The sequence below is a fragment of the Neomonachus schauinslandi genome, chromosome 5 (assembly GCF_002201575.2).
Source record: "Neomonachus schauinslandi chromosome 5, ASM220157v2, whole genome shotgun sequence".
Lineage (NCBI taxonomy): Eukaryota > Metazoa > Chordata > Mammalia > Carnivora > Phocidae > Neomonachus > Neomonachus schauinslandi.
In genome coordinates, this window is record NC_058407.1 from 45,030,026 (window position 1) to 45,043,909 (window position 13,884).

At 44.0% G+C, this 13,884-nt stretch overlaps 1 protein-coding gene across 3 annotated transcripts in view; it reads right to left on the minus strand.

Annotated features, from left to right (window-relative positions):
* The window catches only part of TPH2 (tryptophan hydroxylase 2), an 87,723-nt gene that overhangs the window by 46,752 nt on the left and 27,087 nt on the right, over window positions 1-13,884 (minus strand). For all 3 annotated transcript variants that reach the window (XM_021678577.1, XM_021678578.1, XM_021678579.1), the window contains exons 6-7: window positions 9,417-9,613; window positions 4,798-4,933 (exon numbers count right to left, since the gene is read on the minus strand). In XM_021678577.1, coding sequence (XP_021534252.1) covers window positions 4,798-4,933; window positions 9,417-9,613 — 333 coding nt within the window. The remainder of the gene's footprint in view (window positions 1-4,797; window positions 4,934-9,416; window positions 9,614-13,884) is intronic.

Consider the following 13,884-nt stretch of genomic DNA (forward strand, 5'->3'; position numbering starts at 1 on the left):
GCCCCCCTCAGGGGACACTTGGCAATATCAGCAGACACCTGCCGTTGGCACCTCTGGCTTGAGTGGAAGGGTGCTCTTGACATCTAGTGGATTAGGGATGCTCCTAAACATCCTACAATGCACAAGACAGCTCCCTATAACAGAATTATCTGGCCCAAATTATCAATAGTGCCAAGGAGAAACCCCGTTCTAAAGGATAAGGTGGACAGAGGGTACAATAAGACACAGCCACTGTGGATTTTCCCGAGAGGGAGAGAGGAGACCTGGAGATGGTGGACCTTCTCAAATTACTGTTCTGCCACTATTCACGCGCCGGGTGATGCTCACACACCCAGAGGATTCGGAACTCTGCATCTTTCCTTCTCATTCCTCAGAGTGAGAAGGATGCTATTCCTGGAACCTTGAATTTGACCCAACGGATATACGTAAAGGAAATCATTTACAAACTTCAATACTTGATTAGTGACAAAGGTGCCTGTGATCACAGCTGATCAAAGCATGCAGCTATGCAACAGTGAAGTGCCGAATCACGGCCTCGGGCGCTGCAGAAGGGGAGAAAGATAGCTCTCCACTTCTAGCAAAATCAGTCACCTTTCAATGTAGGTAGAAACACATGGAAAAGCAAGTCCTCCCACCAAGAAAACCAAGAGTCATTGATCCTCCACAACTGTCACTGCTGTCCTCCAGGATAGAAAACATTCCCTGGGGGAACCAATCCAATCTGCCATCACTTTTTAAATTAAAGTCCCACTATCCGGCCAAGTTTAGAGAATACAGAGTCTTTAACATGTAAAATGTAAAAACAGGCCAAAGACACGCTTAAAGCCCAATATTTGTTGAAAGCGAGGATATCAAAATACATTCTCCCCAGGCTGAAAAAGGAAAATAAAATTCTTTTTTTCGGATAATGTCTTTTTGCTGCTTTCACTCTCATTTCTACCGGCATCTTCAAGGGCTCACCTTTGTCTCATTAGCGCTGCCCCCACGACAACAGTTCAGCAATTGAAGGCAGCTATTTGGAAGCAGAGCACAAGCACCAAACACAGGAGCCAAGCTGAACTTCACAAATTGGAGAATCTGCCCTCTCTTTGGTTTTCAATTGAAGAAATGGGATTTCATTACAAAGACAATGCTTGGAAAAGTGCTTGGGCAGGAAACAGCACTCCCAGCATGGGGTCCCATCCATTCAACGATGCAGCTGGGAAGGGATTTAGGACTTTGCGATACATCTGGATTAAAGGGATCTTTACAGAGAATTGTGTCTGCATAGTGTATTTCTGGAAGGGTGCAGGGGAAGCTGGCAGCAGTGGTGGCCTCTGGGGAGGTGAAGTGGGTGTCAAGGGAGCAGAGGAGGAAGAGAAAGTCATTGCTCACAGTATGCTTTGAATTCTGAAGCAGGTACATGTATTACCTACTCATAAAATAATAATAATCTAGAAAATGAATGAAAATTACTTACACACACACACAAAACAAATGAATGACATAAAACCCACTCCCTCAAAAAAGATTCTGTTAAAAAAAAACCAAGTTAGTGAATCCCATGTTTTCATCCTCTGACTTAAGCCTCCTCTTGTCTGGGTAGTCATGGGAGTCATGGAAGAAGAAAACACTCACATCTATAGCGGGAGCTTTACATTCACTTCTGAACTCCTGACACTTATTTCCAACTATCAGGCGCTTCTCCGGGAGGCTCCACCCATGAGCACCTCAAAGACAACATGTCCCAAACCCAAATCCTCCTCTTCTCTCCCTCCTTCGTATTTACTTCCCTCCAAGCCTGATCCTGCTCCAATATTCTCAGTCATTATTAGAAAAAAAACAACCATTCAGCTTCCCAATCTAAAAACCTTACTGTTACCTTGAGGACCCTCTCCTCACCCTCTTTATAGCCACCAAATATTGTTAATTCCATCATGATGGTGTTTTGCAAAGAGATGACCTCTTGTCCTATCCCACGGACCCTTTCTAGTTCAAGGAATTATAAACTACATACCTTCACTGGAATGGGAGCTCCTGCTGGTTTTCCAGCTACTTCATTCTTTACACTTCCCCAGCCCCACCCCCATCATCTTTCTCAAACACAATTACCTGATCATGCTTCAGAACCTTGGATAGCTCCCTATTGTCTACAGATTTTAGCCCAAATGTCCTAGTTTGACAAATGATCGTTTACACTGTGGCCTGAAAAAAAAATCCCATCCCTAACACATACCCTATGCTCTGGCCACTTGGTGTAACAAGCTTTGCTCATTTATGCCTCTTAGGAGCTTCCACAACTTCGCGCTTGCTGTTTCCTTGACTTGAACGCTTTCCCCTCCCTCTCCGCCTTGCCTTGGACAAAAACAATTTCCTATTCCCCCTTCCAAATGCCCCACTCAGTTTATACCCTCTCTGAAAAGCCTTTTAGGACTGCTCCCTCCTCTGTACTCCTCTAACACTTTGTACACACCCTCATCATCACCCCAACCACACTCTTTCATAATTATTTATGTTTCTATCTCCCCTGCCAGAATGTGAGCTGCTTTAAGAAACAGCTGCTATATTTTATTCATCCTTGAATCCACTGCACCCCCTTGCTAACACTGCACATAAATGTTTGCTGAATGAATTGGCTGAAAGTACTTTGGTAAAAAATGTAACACATTATCCCAAAATTTTATAGACTTCTGTGTCTAAAATCTCATTTCTTTGCCCTCTCTCTCTGCATACCCACTGGCACACTATCAGGTCTCAGGGGGACCAGTTATTCAAAAGGAACTAACAAAGTGCCTGCTATTTGTAAACAGGGCCATTTGTAAACCCTCTGGGCTAGATTTAGAGATTGCCTTTCTAACTCTGACAATGCTCTTTTGAGTACTCACTCCACTCTAAGAAGCATTTCTTTTCCAAATACCTTGAGTCCTATAAGTAACCTTTGTTTACCCTGAAAACACTTTCAGGGAAGCTGAAAGGAGATAAAAGGCAATATAGTGACCCTCTGGGACCTACCTGGTCAGTGAGCCAGCCTCCAGCCACCTAAGAGGAGGAGTGGAGCTTCAGAGACTCAGCTCAAATCCCTGCCTACTTCCACCACCAGCAACTACACAAGTGCTTGAACCTCCAAGGACTCTCTGCTCGCCAGTGAAGATCATGGCAGTCCATTAATCACAAGATGATTCTAGTAAGCATCACAAGCAAAATGATAACCCCAGTGTCCTGAAGAACAGTGGGTAACAAATTTGGGTAAGATGAGGGGTAGACACTCATTCAAATGGAGCCCAAGGGGACAGAGACCCAGTGACAACTCCCAGCCTTGGGGTCTTTGGCTCTTGCTCTTTTCTCTCTACCGGGAATGTTCTACCAGGAGATATTTGCATTTAGGTCTCTGCTTGAATGTGACCTCCCAAGAGGCTTCCCTGATGACTCAATCCAAAAGAGCACCGTCCATTACTGGCCATCTATCTCCTCACCCTGCTTTATTTGTCTTTCCAGCACTTTGAGCACATCATAGCACTTGTACCTGATACCATATTGCCTATGTGTTTGTATGCTGACCATTGTCCCCCACCCCCACTCATTCACCCTAGAGAGCAGGGACCTTGTCTTGTTCCTAGACCATCCAAGCACACAGTAATCTCCCCATAAATGTTTATTCATTTTTTTAAAAAAGGGTACAAAGAAATATTCAAGTAGTTGACAATTTCGGCAAAGATGTAAGACCCAAGTTAAAATGTTAAAAGCCAGCAAGGCTAAATACATGTAATAGATGGATGATAAGGAAAGTAAATGACAGATTTGCTGAGGAAGGAGTGATTGTGCATGGGGATGGCAAGAGAATGTTTCCCAGAGAAGATGGGATTCGTGTCTGTCTCAAAGGCACTGGAAAATTCAGTTAAGTTTGAGAAAACAGGCCAGTGTTTCACCCTGGAAGACTCTACAACCCATGTGTGATAAGGCCAAATGATTAACATGTGAGGGTTCACAGCTTACCCAACCCTTGGCCACCCACTATCCAGTAGAGAAATGATAAAAGCCCCAAAGGTAGATTCTCTCAAGGAAAGCTGACAGAGTCAAAGAAGAATCACAAACCCCATATACATCGAGAGGTGGTGGGTAGGACTGGAGGAGCGTTCAAGAAACGAAGACAGCAGGAAGAGCACAGCACAACGTTCTGAGTTTTGGGGGTGATGAAAAACACTAAGGGAGAAGGAATCTGTCATGAGCGTTACTAAGCCTTTTCGCGTGTACATGAACGTCCTTAATGAGGAGGAGCCTCCTCACGAGACAGGTGCGTGAGTCCTGACTGTGTCGACGTTGACTTATCCCTTTGTGCTTGCATCTCCTCATCAGTAAAACCGGAAATAATAACCTACACCATGGGATCGCTGTGGGGATTAAATGAGTTGATGAGAGCCACACCCGGCATGTCAGGATTGTCCTTATTATTAGAATTTTGAGCCCTGCTTCTTTCAATGCAACTTTGACCTAATAATGGTCTCTATGGAGCATGGCTTTATACAAATTACACGTTTTAAGGAGTAATATCATCAACAGCCTGGCCAAAGTGAAAGGGTCAGTGTTGGTATAAACTTAGAGAGGCAAACTGAAGTGAGACTACTGGAGACCCTACATCCCCAGCTGATGAATCCAATCTTTCAGTAACCATTGGCTTCTTTAGGTGAGCACGGTGGCCCTCAGATGAAATTACTTTGCAGGTAAAAGAGGGCCTGAGCAACTTTCCAAGTAAAGTGAGCATGGACCACTTGACAGAGTGGTGGTCCCCATCCAGCCCAGGAATGCAATGTGGGTACTCACGGTTCCGGAGTGTAGAGGGGGTCTGAGCCATGTCGGATGTACTGAGTACAGTGGAACACTCTGTAGGCCAGTCCCGCCAGAAAGTCTCTCGGACTCAGGTATCCAGCCACCGGCCTCACGGTGAAGCCTGATCTTTCTGAAATGACAGAAAGAGCCAACTAAATATTAACTCGACAAGACTTGAGGGCCCAAGCAGGGCGTCCTATTATTTATAAGGACATTCTAGAAACAAAGTAATCAAGGTCTTAAAATTCTTGACAATTGAATGACATCTACTGTTAATAGCTATCACGTTTGTGGCTTCTGATTACTAAAATATACTCCCGCATGATGGTTTCCAGGGGAACAAGACATTCATTAAAATGGAAAGACAGGTGAAAAAAAAAATGTTAAAGATTTAAATTCAGAAGCCAAATTAGGATAAGAAAGCTCAAATTCGCGGGACAAGATTACAATGAAAGGGAGGCTTACCGCATATTACCTGGTATCTTTCTCAAAGACACACCCTTTCCCCCTGTATGTGTTCAGTTAACACACAGCTAATTCACCCCCGTCACTAGCCTGGTGGAACCAGTTCACACTACGGCTTTCTATTGTCAACACCCCCTACCTCCTTCATTCCATATTACTGTTTTCTGTGATACTATGAAAAGAATCATATTAATTACTGTCATTTGAAGAGGTACACTAAAGCTCTACCTACTCTATTCACTTATGAGAGGAGGAGACAAAATAAACAGAATACAACATCATCTACGAAGCTGCCGGGTACCGCTAACCCAGTTAGGCTGTGGGTCATCAGTGTTCTCCGTTTAAGGGCTCCCCAAGGCTTGTTTGTGGTGATGGCCCAGCAAATTTACAACAGGAGAGCTACCCTTGGCTCTGACACCAGCATCGTACAGGCTCCCATTCCTGAAAACCTCATCTCATTAGGAGAGCCTAACCTCAGAATGGTTAGAATGGTTTTAAAAGGCAAGAACCAATTAAGCTTATAAATCCCATTCTGGGATTTCTGGTATATACGTGAAAAATATTCCTGTTCTCAGGCCTCCTCAGACCCATAATTCTAACAATATTATGTTCATTCTAAAAGCTTTTACTTTGGATTGTTCCCCACTGAATATCAAAAAGATAAGTGTATTTTCTTCTTTTTCTATTTTATGTCAATTAAACCAGTATATCCCACGTGTGGAACCCGAGTGGTGGTACACAGAGGAATGTTCTTTATTTGAAGTTATGTATCTTATTTTTATATAAATTTTTAAAAAATATGTAACTAACACATCAAGAACTTTGAATTTGTGGATATCACTGCTTTAAAATTTTCCTTTTTAAATAAATTAGGTATTTAAAAGCGAGTCAGTTAAAAAATAATAAAATAAAATACTAAAAAAAAACACATACATTTACATTATGCTTGCTATGTGCCAATGAATGATGCAGACTGAGCACCCAGTGTCCGATTCACAGGGGTCTTGAAAAATAACAGCAAGAACAATAGCAAGAATAATTAAGACTCTGCTATGCTTAACATGTGTCAAGAAATAAATTTAGGGAAACCTGGATGGCTCAGTCAGTTGAGCCTCCAACTCTTGGTTTGGGCTCAAGTCATGATACCGAGCCCTGCCTCAGTCTCCAAGCTCTACGAGGAATCTGCTTGAGATTCTCTCCCTCTGCCCTTCTTCCATCTCCTTGCGCGCACACGCTCTCGCGCTCTCTCTCAATGAATAAATAAAATATTAAAAAAGAAAGAAAGAAAGAAAGAAATAGGGGCACCTGCGTGTCTCAGTCAGTTAAGCGTCTGCCTTCAGCTCGGGTAATGATCCCAGCGTCCTGGGATCCAGCCCCCCGTCAGGACCCCTGCTCAGCTGGAAGTCTGCTCCTCCCTCTCCCTCTGCCTGCCGCCCCCCTTGCTTGTGCTCTCTCTCTCTCTCTGTCAAATAAATAAATAAAATCTTTAAAAAATAAAAAATTTTTAAAAGAAATAAAAAAATTTTTTCTAAAGAAATAACGTTAGGGCTTCTAGGTATATCAGTATCAATTAGTTTCCCTTCCCAACTACCTTGTGAGGTAGATAAAATAACTATCTCCACTTGCAGAAAAGAAACTGAGGCACAGAGAGGTTAAGAGAACTCATCTGAGGTCACAGCCAAGAACTGGCAGAGTGGGGACTCAGCCCAGGCATTCTGCAGCCAGAATCCGTGCTATACCATACGGCCTCTCATAAAAATATTAAGTTGGGCGGCAGATGTGGCAAAAATTATGGGATGGTATTCTAATTACTGGGGTTTGGGAAACAACGCAGTAAAAAGCAATTCCCACATATGAGCAATCAAGCCCATGGTAAATCTATAATATGCACATAACTGTTGGAAACAAACAGGGACATGCCAGAGGCAAGGCCTTTAGGGAGAACATAATCCAGTTAAACAACAACATAAGGCATTATGTAATTAGGCACTAATTAAGTGATACTGATTAGTGGTTCTCAGTCTTTTTCCCATAGTAACAAATATCATGGATGACGTTCACACACGGGGCTCTCCCGTTGTGCTGGGCATGGTTCTCCGAGTACCTGCTCTCAGACCACGCCTACCTCGCCCCTGATACACACGTGATCTAGGATGAACTCCGAAAGGGAAATGTCCTGGTGACTGTTAGGATCAGGATTCAGACAGGAGGCAGGACTTGCTCTGACTCTTAAAGAATAGGTAGAATTTGATGAGTGGAGGAGAGAGGATTTTTCTAGCAAGGGACAAAACCTGAGCAAAGGTGTGGAGAGCCCACAGGTAGAACGGAGGGTTTGTATGGCGCAGTCATCACTCTACACAATCTTGGAAAGCCAGGTCGGGGCCTTGAATTGAGGCTGAGCAGTTCAGAACTGGAGCATATAAACCAGAGATCAGCAAACCATGGCCCGTAGTCCAATTCCAGCTTGTCCTGTACACCCCACGTGCTAAGAATAATTTTTACGTTTTTTTAATGGACACGCTTAAACAGTATCTAAGTACTGACAGAGAAGCCTCCATTTTGCCCACAAAAACGGAAATATTCACTATCTGGCCTTTACCAAAAAAAAAAAAAAAAAAAAGTCCAACCCCAGTAAAATCAAAGGGGAGCCACTGATAGCTTCTGAGCAGAGATGCCTGGAAGGGAGTGATGCTTTAGGAAGCTTCATTGGGAAACAGAGGACAAGAGAGTGGAGGGGAGAAAATACGGGCATCAAGGTTGTAAAATGGGGACCTCAGTTTGGGTGGTGGCAGTGGGTAGGCTCACGATGGGTAGCAAAGCTAGAAGTGGCCATTTGTGGGGCTGCAGCAAGGTGAGTCACAGCCTCCAAAGATGCCCCTGGCCTCACGCCCTGAACCTGTGTCTATGCAGCAAAACAGGTTTTCCAGGATTTTCAGTGGAGCTATTACCCCAGATTACTCAGGTGGGTCTGAGATAATCACAAGGGTCCTGATAAAAGGACGACAGGAGGGTCAGAGTCAGAGAAGGAGATGTGACCAAGGAAGCAAGAGGTTGGAGCCATGTAAGGAAAAGGCCAGGAGCCAAGGAATGCAGGTAGACTCCAGAAGCTGAAAAAGGCAAAGAAACAGAAGCCTCCAGAAAGAATGCCGCCCAGCCAAGACCTCCCATCTGCAGCACAGTAAGGTAATACATTCATCTTATTTAAGTCACTAAGTTTGTGGTGTTGTCTTATAGCAGTAATACGAAATTAATACAAAGATGGATTACATAGTGGGGAGAGTGGGGAGGAATTCAGAGGGGGGTCCTTACAGGTGGGCCTGAGGAGTCTAGAGAATAACTGCCACCGATAGAAAGAGGGTAGGCAGGCGAGGAAGGGAGTTCCAAGAAAGAAGAAGGCAGCAAGGCTTTTACTTTTACAACTGCTGCGCTTGAGACAGGGGGAGAGAAAAGAACGGAGAACCCGGGACGCAACCCCAGGGAAGCTCAGAGGAGGGAGTGGGGCCCCCGTAAAACCTGGCCTCCTCCCGCCACCCCTACAAACTTCCCCAGTTGCTGTCCCAGGAGAGCCAGTGAGGAGAGTGACCACACAAGGACATGAACTTGAGCTGCCACTCTGTCTCATCTTGTTCCATACCGTATCAGCCATGAGTATAGCCCCGGCACATCACGTATATATAACAATATTTCTTTGATTAATTGACTGGTATCCCCCAAAGGAAAGTCACTAGTGTTCAGCATTATCCATGATACTTCTTCATGCAATATGTAATTTTTAACGAAGCAAATAAAATGTCACCTTTGAGGTCATTCCATCCCCATGTAGTCCCCACAGAGTAGTTCCTGGACCAGAAAGAGCTCAAAGCTGAACTTGCAAATATCCTTTAGGGTTTAACACCTAGAACAGCCAACCACGAGAGACCCCCCAAGCCCCTGAGCGGTGTGAACGGCAGGGTCCCTCTCCCTGCCCACAGTCCCTGCTCTGCTTCCTGCAGGTGGCCCCGGGGAGTTGCTGGCTCAGTGCTCCTCTCTTTAAATCAAAGGGAGCTTTTCCTTTTTTGTAAAATGGGCCATTGCTGCCCCGTGTGTCCTTGGGAGGCAAGCAAGGGTGTTGGCTAGGAGGGCAAGAGACAGCCTGTGTGAAGCCTTACCTTTCAGAAACACGGAGACGTCTTCAAGTTGAGGCACGTTGTCCTCCCTGTAGCCACAGTATTTAGTCAGCAGAGGGAAGTTTTTCAAATACTCCCGGCAAGCATGAGTGGGATAGAGCTTGGAGAGCTCTCGGAACACGACGCCCCACGTCTTGGTCTCTTCCTCTGTGTACTCCACCCTGGGAATAGGCTGGCCGCTAGGCAGGAGAGAAGAGCAGTGAACGACTCTAGCTCTGGAACGGAGTTAAATATCTTCTCACCTCACACCTACCATTAGTCAAGCTCCTGTAAAGTGGGACACCTGAGTGTCTAAAAGGATCCCAGGAAGAATTATTTTTTTAAACAAATGCTAACCTTTTAATTTTGTGTGTATATTTGGACTTCCATATAAATGATTTGGTTAAGTTACATCTTCACACATCTTTACGGAAATTTGATAACATTTATGTTCTTACACTGAAATCAGTAACGAGTAAGAATTCTTGGTTGAAAGAAACTGGTTTAGGTACAAAGCTATGCTCTGGAAGCCTTTTCTGCAATCCCCTAAGGATGGCAATAAATGGATGTTGTCTCTAGAAAATGAAATCGCCTGTGGGTTCTCTTTGTCCTTTGTGGGGAAACCACCCCAATTTCCAAGTGTAATTTTGAGATTTTTTTGTTCAGTGAGTAAAATGTCTGGGAACTACTAAAAAAAAAAAAAAAAAAAAAAACTAATACTGAATTCTTGGGGCGCCTGGCTGGATCAGTGAGTAGAGCATGTGACTCTTGATCTCAGGGTTGTGAGTTTGAGCCCCACATTGGGTGTGGAGGTTATATAAAAATAAAATCTTTTAAAAAAATGGGGGGTGCCTCAGTGGCTCAGTCAGTTAAGTGTCTGCCTTCAGCTCAGGTCAAGCTCACCATCAGGCTCCTTGCTCGGTAGGGAACCTGCTTCTCCCTCTCCCTCTGCCTGCTGCTCCCCCTGCTTGTGCTGTCTCTCTCTCTGTCAAATAAATAAAATCTTTAGAAAAAAATAACATAAATTTTTAAAACTATACTGAATTCTAAAGTGAGAGATTTGCACAGTGCACAATAGGGGCATTCATTATACATCATGCTGGGAGGTTCATACATTAAGCTTTCTCACTTTAGGAGGGGGCTCAGCAAACTTTTTCTGCAAAGGTTCAGAAAGTAAAAATATTTTAAGTTTTTGTGTGCCACATGGTCTCTGTCACAACTGTTCAGTTTTGCCATTGTATCTCAAAGAGAGCTGGAGATGACATGTAAACAAATGAACATCGTTGTATCCTAACCAAACTTTCATTACAAAAACAGACAGATGGCTAGGGTTGACCTACAAGCAGTAGTATGCTGACGTCTAGGTCAGAATAGTGAGAGGTGGCTCGGGACTGGAACAGGCACCGAGAGCTTCCTGGAGGAGGCTAAGCCTCGTGGGCCAGGTGGGATCTGCCAGATCCCAGACAGAAAGGTGACGGAGGAAATGCTGTAACAACAGCCAGCAGCCATGAGCAGGAAACAGCTCCTGAAGCAGGCGGGAACCAGCAGAAGGAGGGCAGCACAGACATGTGCTTTTGCAAGCTATTGTTTGACAGACCAGAATCCGAATTTAGCCTCTGATTAAGATACCTATTTTAAAAGTGACATTAGGGTTTTGAAAAACCTCTCAAGGCATCCTCAACAGCCACCTGCAGCACTCCCCCTTCCCCACTGCCTACCCTGGCCACCCGTCAGAAGTTCTGCCCCTGCCGTCAGCACATATATACATACAACATATGGAAGTCCAAATATATACACATGAAACTAGGAATGCTACCTCTGCCATGTACAGAACCCAAACTCGGGCAGCAACTGCCACTCAGGGTGCAGCAGCTGCAGGACCCCTTCAACAAGCTGGGACCACCTGGAGTACCCCGCCCCCCCACCCCACGCCTGCCTCCCCTCCCCCTCCCCCTCCCCCGCCCCCTCCCCCACCAAGGCAGTAAAGAAGGGAAAGAGGACAATAACAAGACGAGGCTAACACACAGATCCCCCATCCCCCAACCAACTCTATACTTAAGGGTGTTCTTGCCAAAATACTTTTTGTTTTAAACTTTAGATCCAAATGTGGTTCCTGCTGCCCCAAATTATTTTTATTTGAAAAAAAAAAAGAACTGAGGTGCATGAGGGACAAGGGAAGAACACACTTAAGAAAGAACAAGCAATTAGCATTTGCTTTCTTTAAGTACCAAGACTGGGGCTCACGCAAACCAAATTAGAAAGAGATTAGCCTTGTTTAAATTTGGCTGTTGATAATAAATAAAAAATTACAACCTGGCAAATATTTGCTGAGAAGATCAAGACTGCTAAGGCTTAGCATCTGTGATAAGTTTAGAATGAAAGCTAGAAATGGAAAGATAAAAATAGAAAGGATGCAAGGAAATAAATATATAAACGGTCTGCCTCCTGTTCCAGAAAATTCAACGAAATCAATTTGAGTCAGGTAAGCCAACAAAGCTAATAAGAGCTGGGCACAAGCACGAGGTAGGAAGGCGATGAGGCTGAAACAGTAAAAGAAATATTGAGAAGCCATTTGAAAAGAATTGTTAGGTCAAACTTTTCCCTTCGATATGAATCTGCAAACCTTCGGCATTTCAAAGGGGAGCTGAATATAGCCAACAGCAAGCAATAGAAGGAAAGCAAGTGCGGGCTAGAATGAGAACAAAGAGCTTTACGGATCTGTTACTTAATAACGAATTTCCAGCATCAGTCCTGGGAATATAGATGGTCACATACATTTCCATACGTTTCCCCTTGACCGCCCTGCCTGGGTGGCTCACTAGCCTGCTCTCTGAGTTCTCCACAGGTGCATGTAGGATTGCTACCCTGATGGCAGGTACCTCTGACTCTGGTCATCTCGAGCTTTCTCATTCCACTCTAGCCCCTAGCCCCAGGTCACTCTTTAAGGCAAATGTTTAAAAGTCAACTTCATCACAAAGTAAATGCTAATTTTATCCATTTTATTGCTATGATTAATAGCCAAAATACCAAGATCCAAGAAAAAGTAAGAAATTTCCTATTTTTCTCTGTAGCTAATAAGATTATATAATAAAAACCCATCTTGGGCGCCTGGGTGGCTCAGATGGTTAAGCGTCTGTCTTCGGCTCGGGTCATGATCCCAGGGTCCTGGGATCGAGTCCCACATCGGGCTCCTGGCTCAGCAGGGAGCCTGCTTCTCCCTCTGACCCTCTCCCCTCTCATGCTGTTTCTCTCTCGCTCGCTCTCTAAAAAATAAATAAAAATCTTTAAAAAAAAAAAAACAACAACCCATCTTTCAGAGGTCACTATGGGCCAGACACTTTTCTAAGGTTAATTAAGTGGTTTTTTCTTTTATGAATTAATCCACTTGATTCTCACAACAACTCCATGAGGTAGACACTATTATTATCCCCATTTACACATGAGGAAATTGAGGCTCAGAGAAATTAAGGTATGTGCCTAAAATCATGGGGCCAGGCTTAAAACCCAGTCAGTCTGGCTCAAGACTGACTGTAGTCTTACTTGATTGGTATATACCAATGAAATAAAAAATGTATTCCAGAAACCAATTTATTTTCATATACCAAACTGAAATTAGGCTTGTAGGTATGTGTATTTATACATAGAAAATCGCATATACAATCACATGTAATCATGGTACTTGCCTGTATTTGTAGATCACATAAAGTACTTGCATATTTATTCACTTATTAATTCCTCTCAGTAAGACCAGAGATAGCGTTTGGGGCACTAGGAATGCATATATGTTTTTAAAAACTTTGAAATTTGACATTTGGAAAAATAAAAATTGTAGTCATGGGAAAAACAGAATGCATTGCCCTTCTTTGCCCTTGTCATGGATTAAGGTTTTTTTGTGTGAATTGTATATGAGAAGAATGACAGGAGGGTGTCCTGATCTTTTTAGGGCCTAGGATATATACCCATAATCATTTTACATCTATCTGTGGGTACACGTTTTAATATATATGTAATAGGTGTCATAGTTCAGCATCCTAAAACTCTGCTCTGGCCCAAAATTAAAGTCTCTTAAGTACTTCACATTCTAGAGAAAGCCCCCAGCAGCTAGAGCTAGCCAGCTTATTAAGAGGCAGCAGAGGGGCACCTGGGTGGCTCAGTCGGTTAAGCGGCCAACTCCTGGTTTCAGCCTAGGCCATGATCTCATGGGTCGCGAGATCGAGCTCTGCGTCAGTCTCCATGCTCAGCGGGGAGTCTGCTTGAGGATTTTCTCTCTCCATGTCCCTATGCCTTTCCCCCTGCTCACGCATGTGCACGCGCTCTCTCTCTCAATTAAATAAATAAACCTTAAAAAAAAAAAAAAAAGAGGCAGCAGAAATGGCCCTACCACTAAAAAAGTTCTGTCAGAGGCACCTGGCTGGAACATGTGACTCTTGTTCTCAGGGTTGTAAATTCAAGCCCCACACTGGGTGTAGAG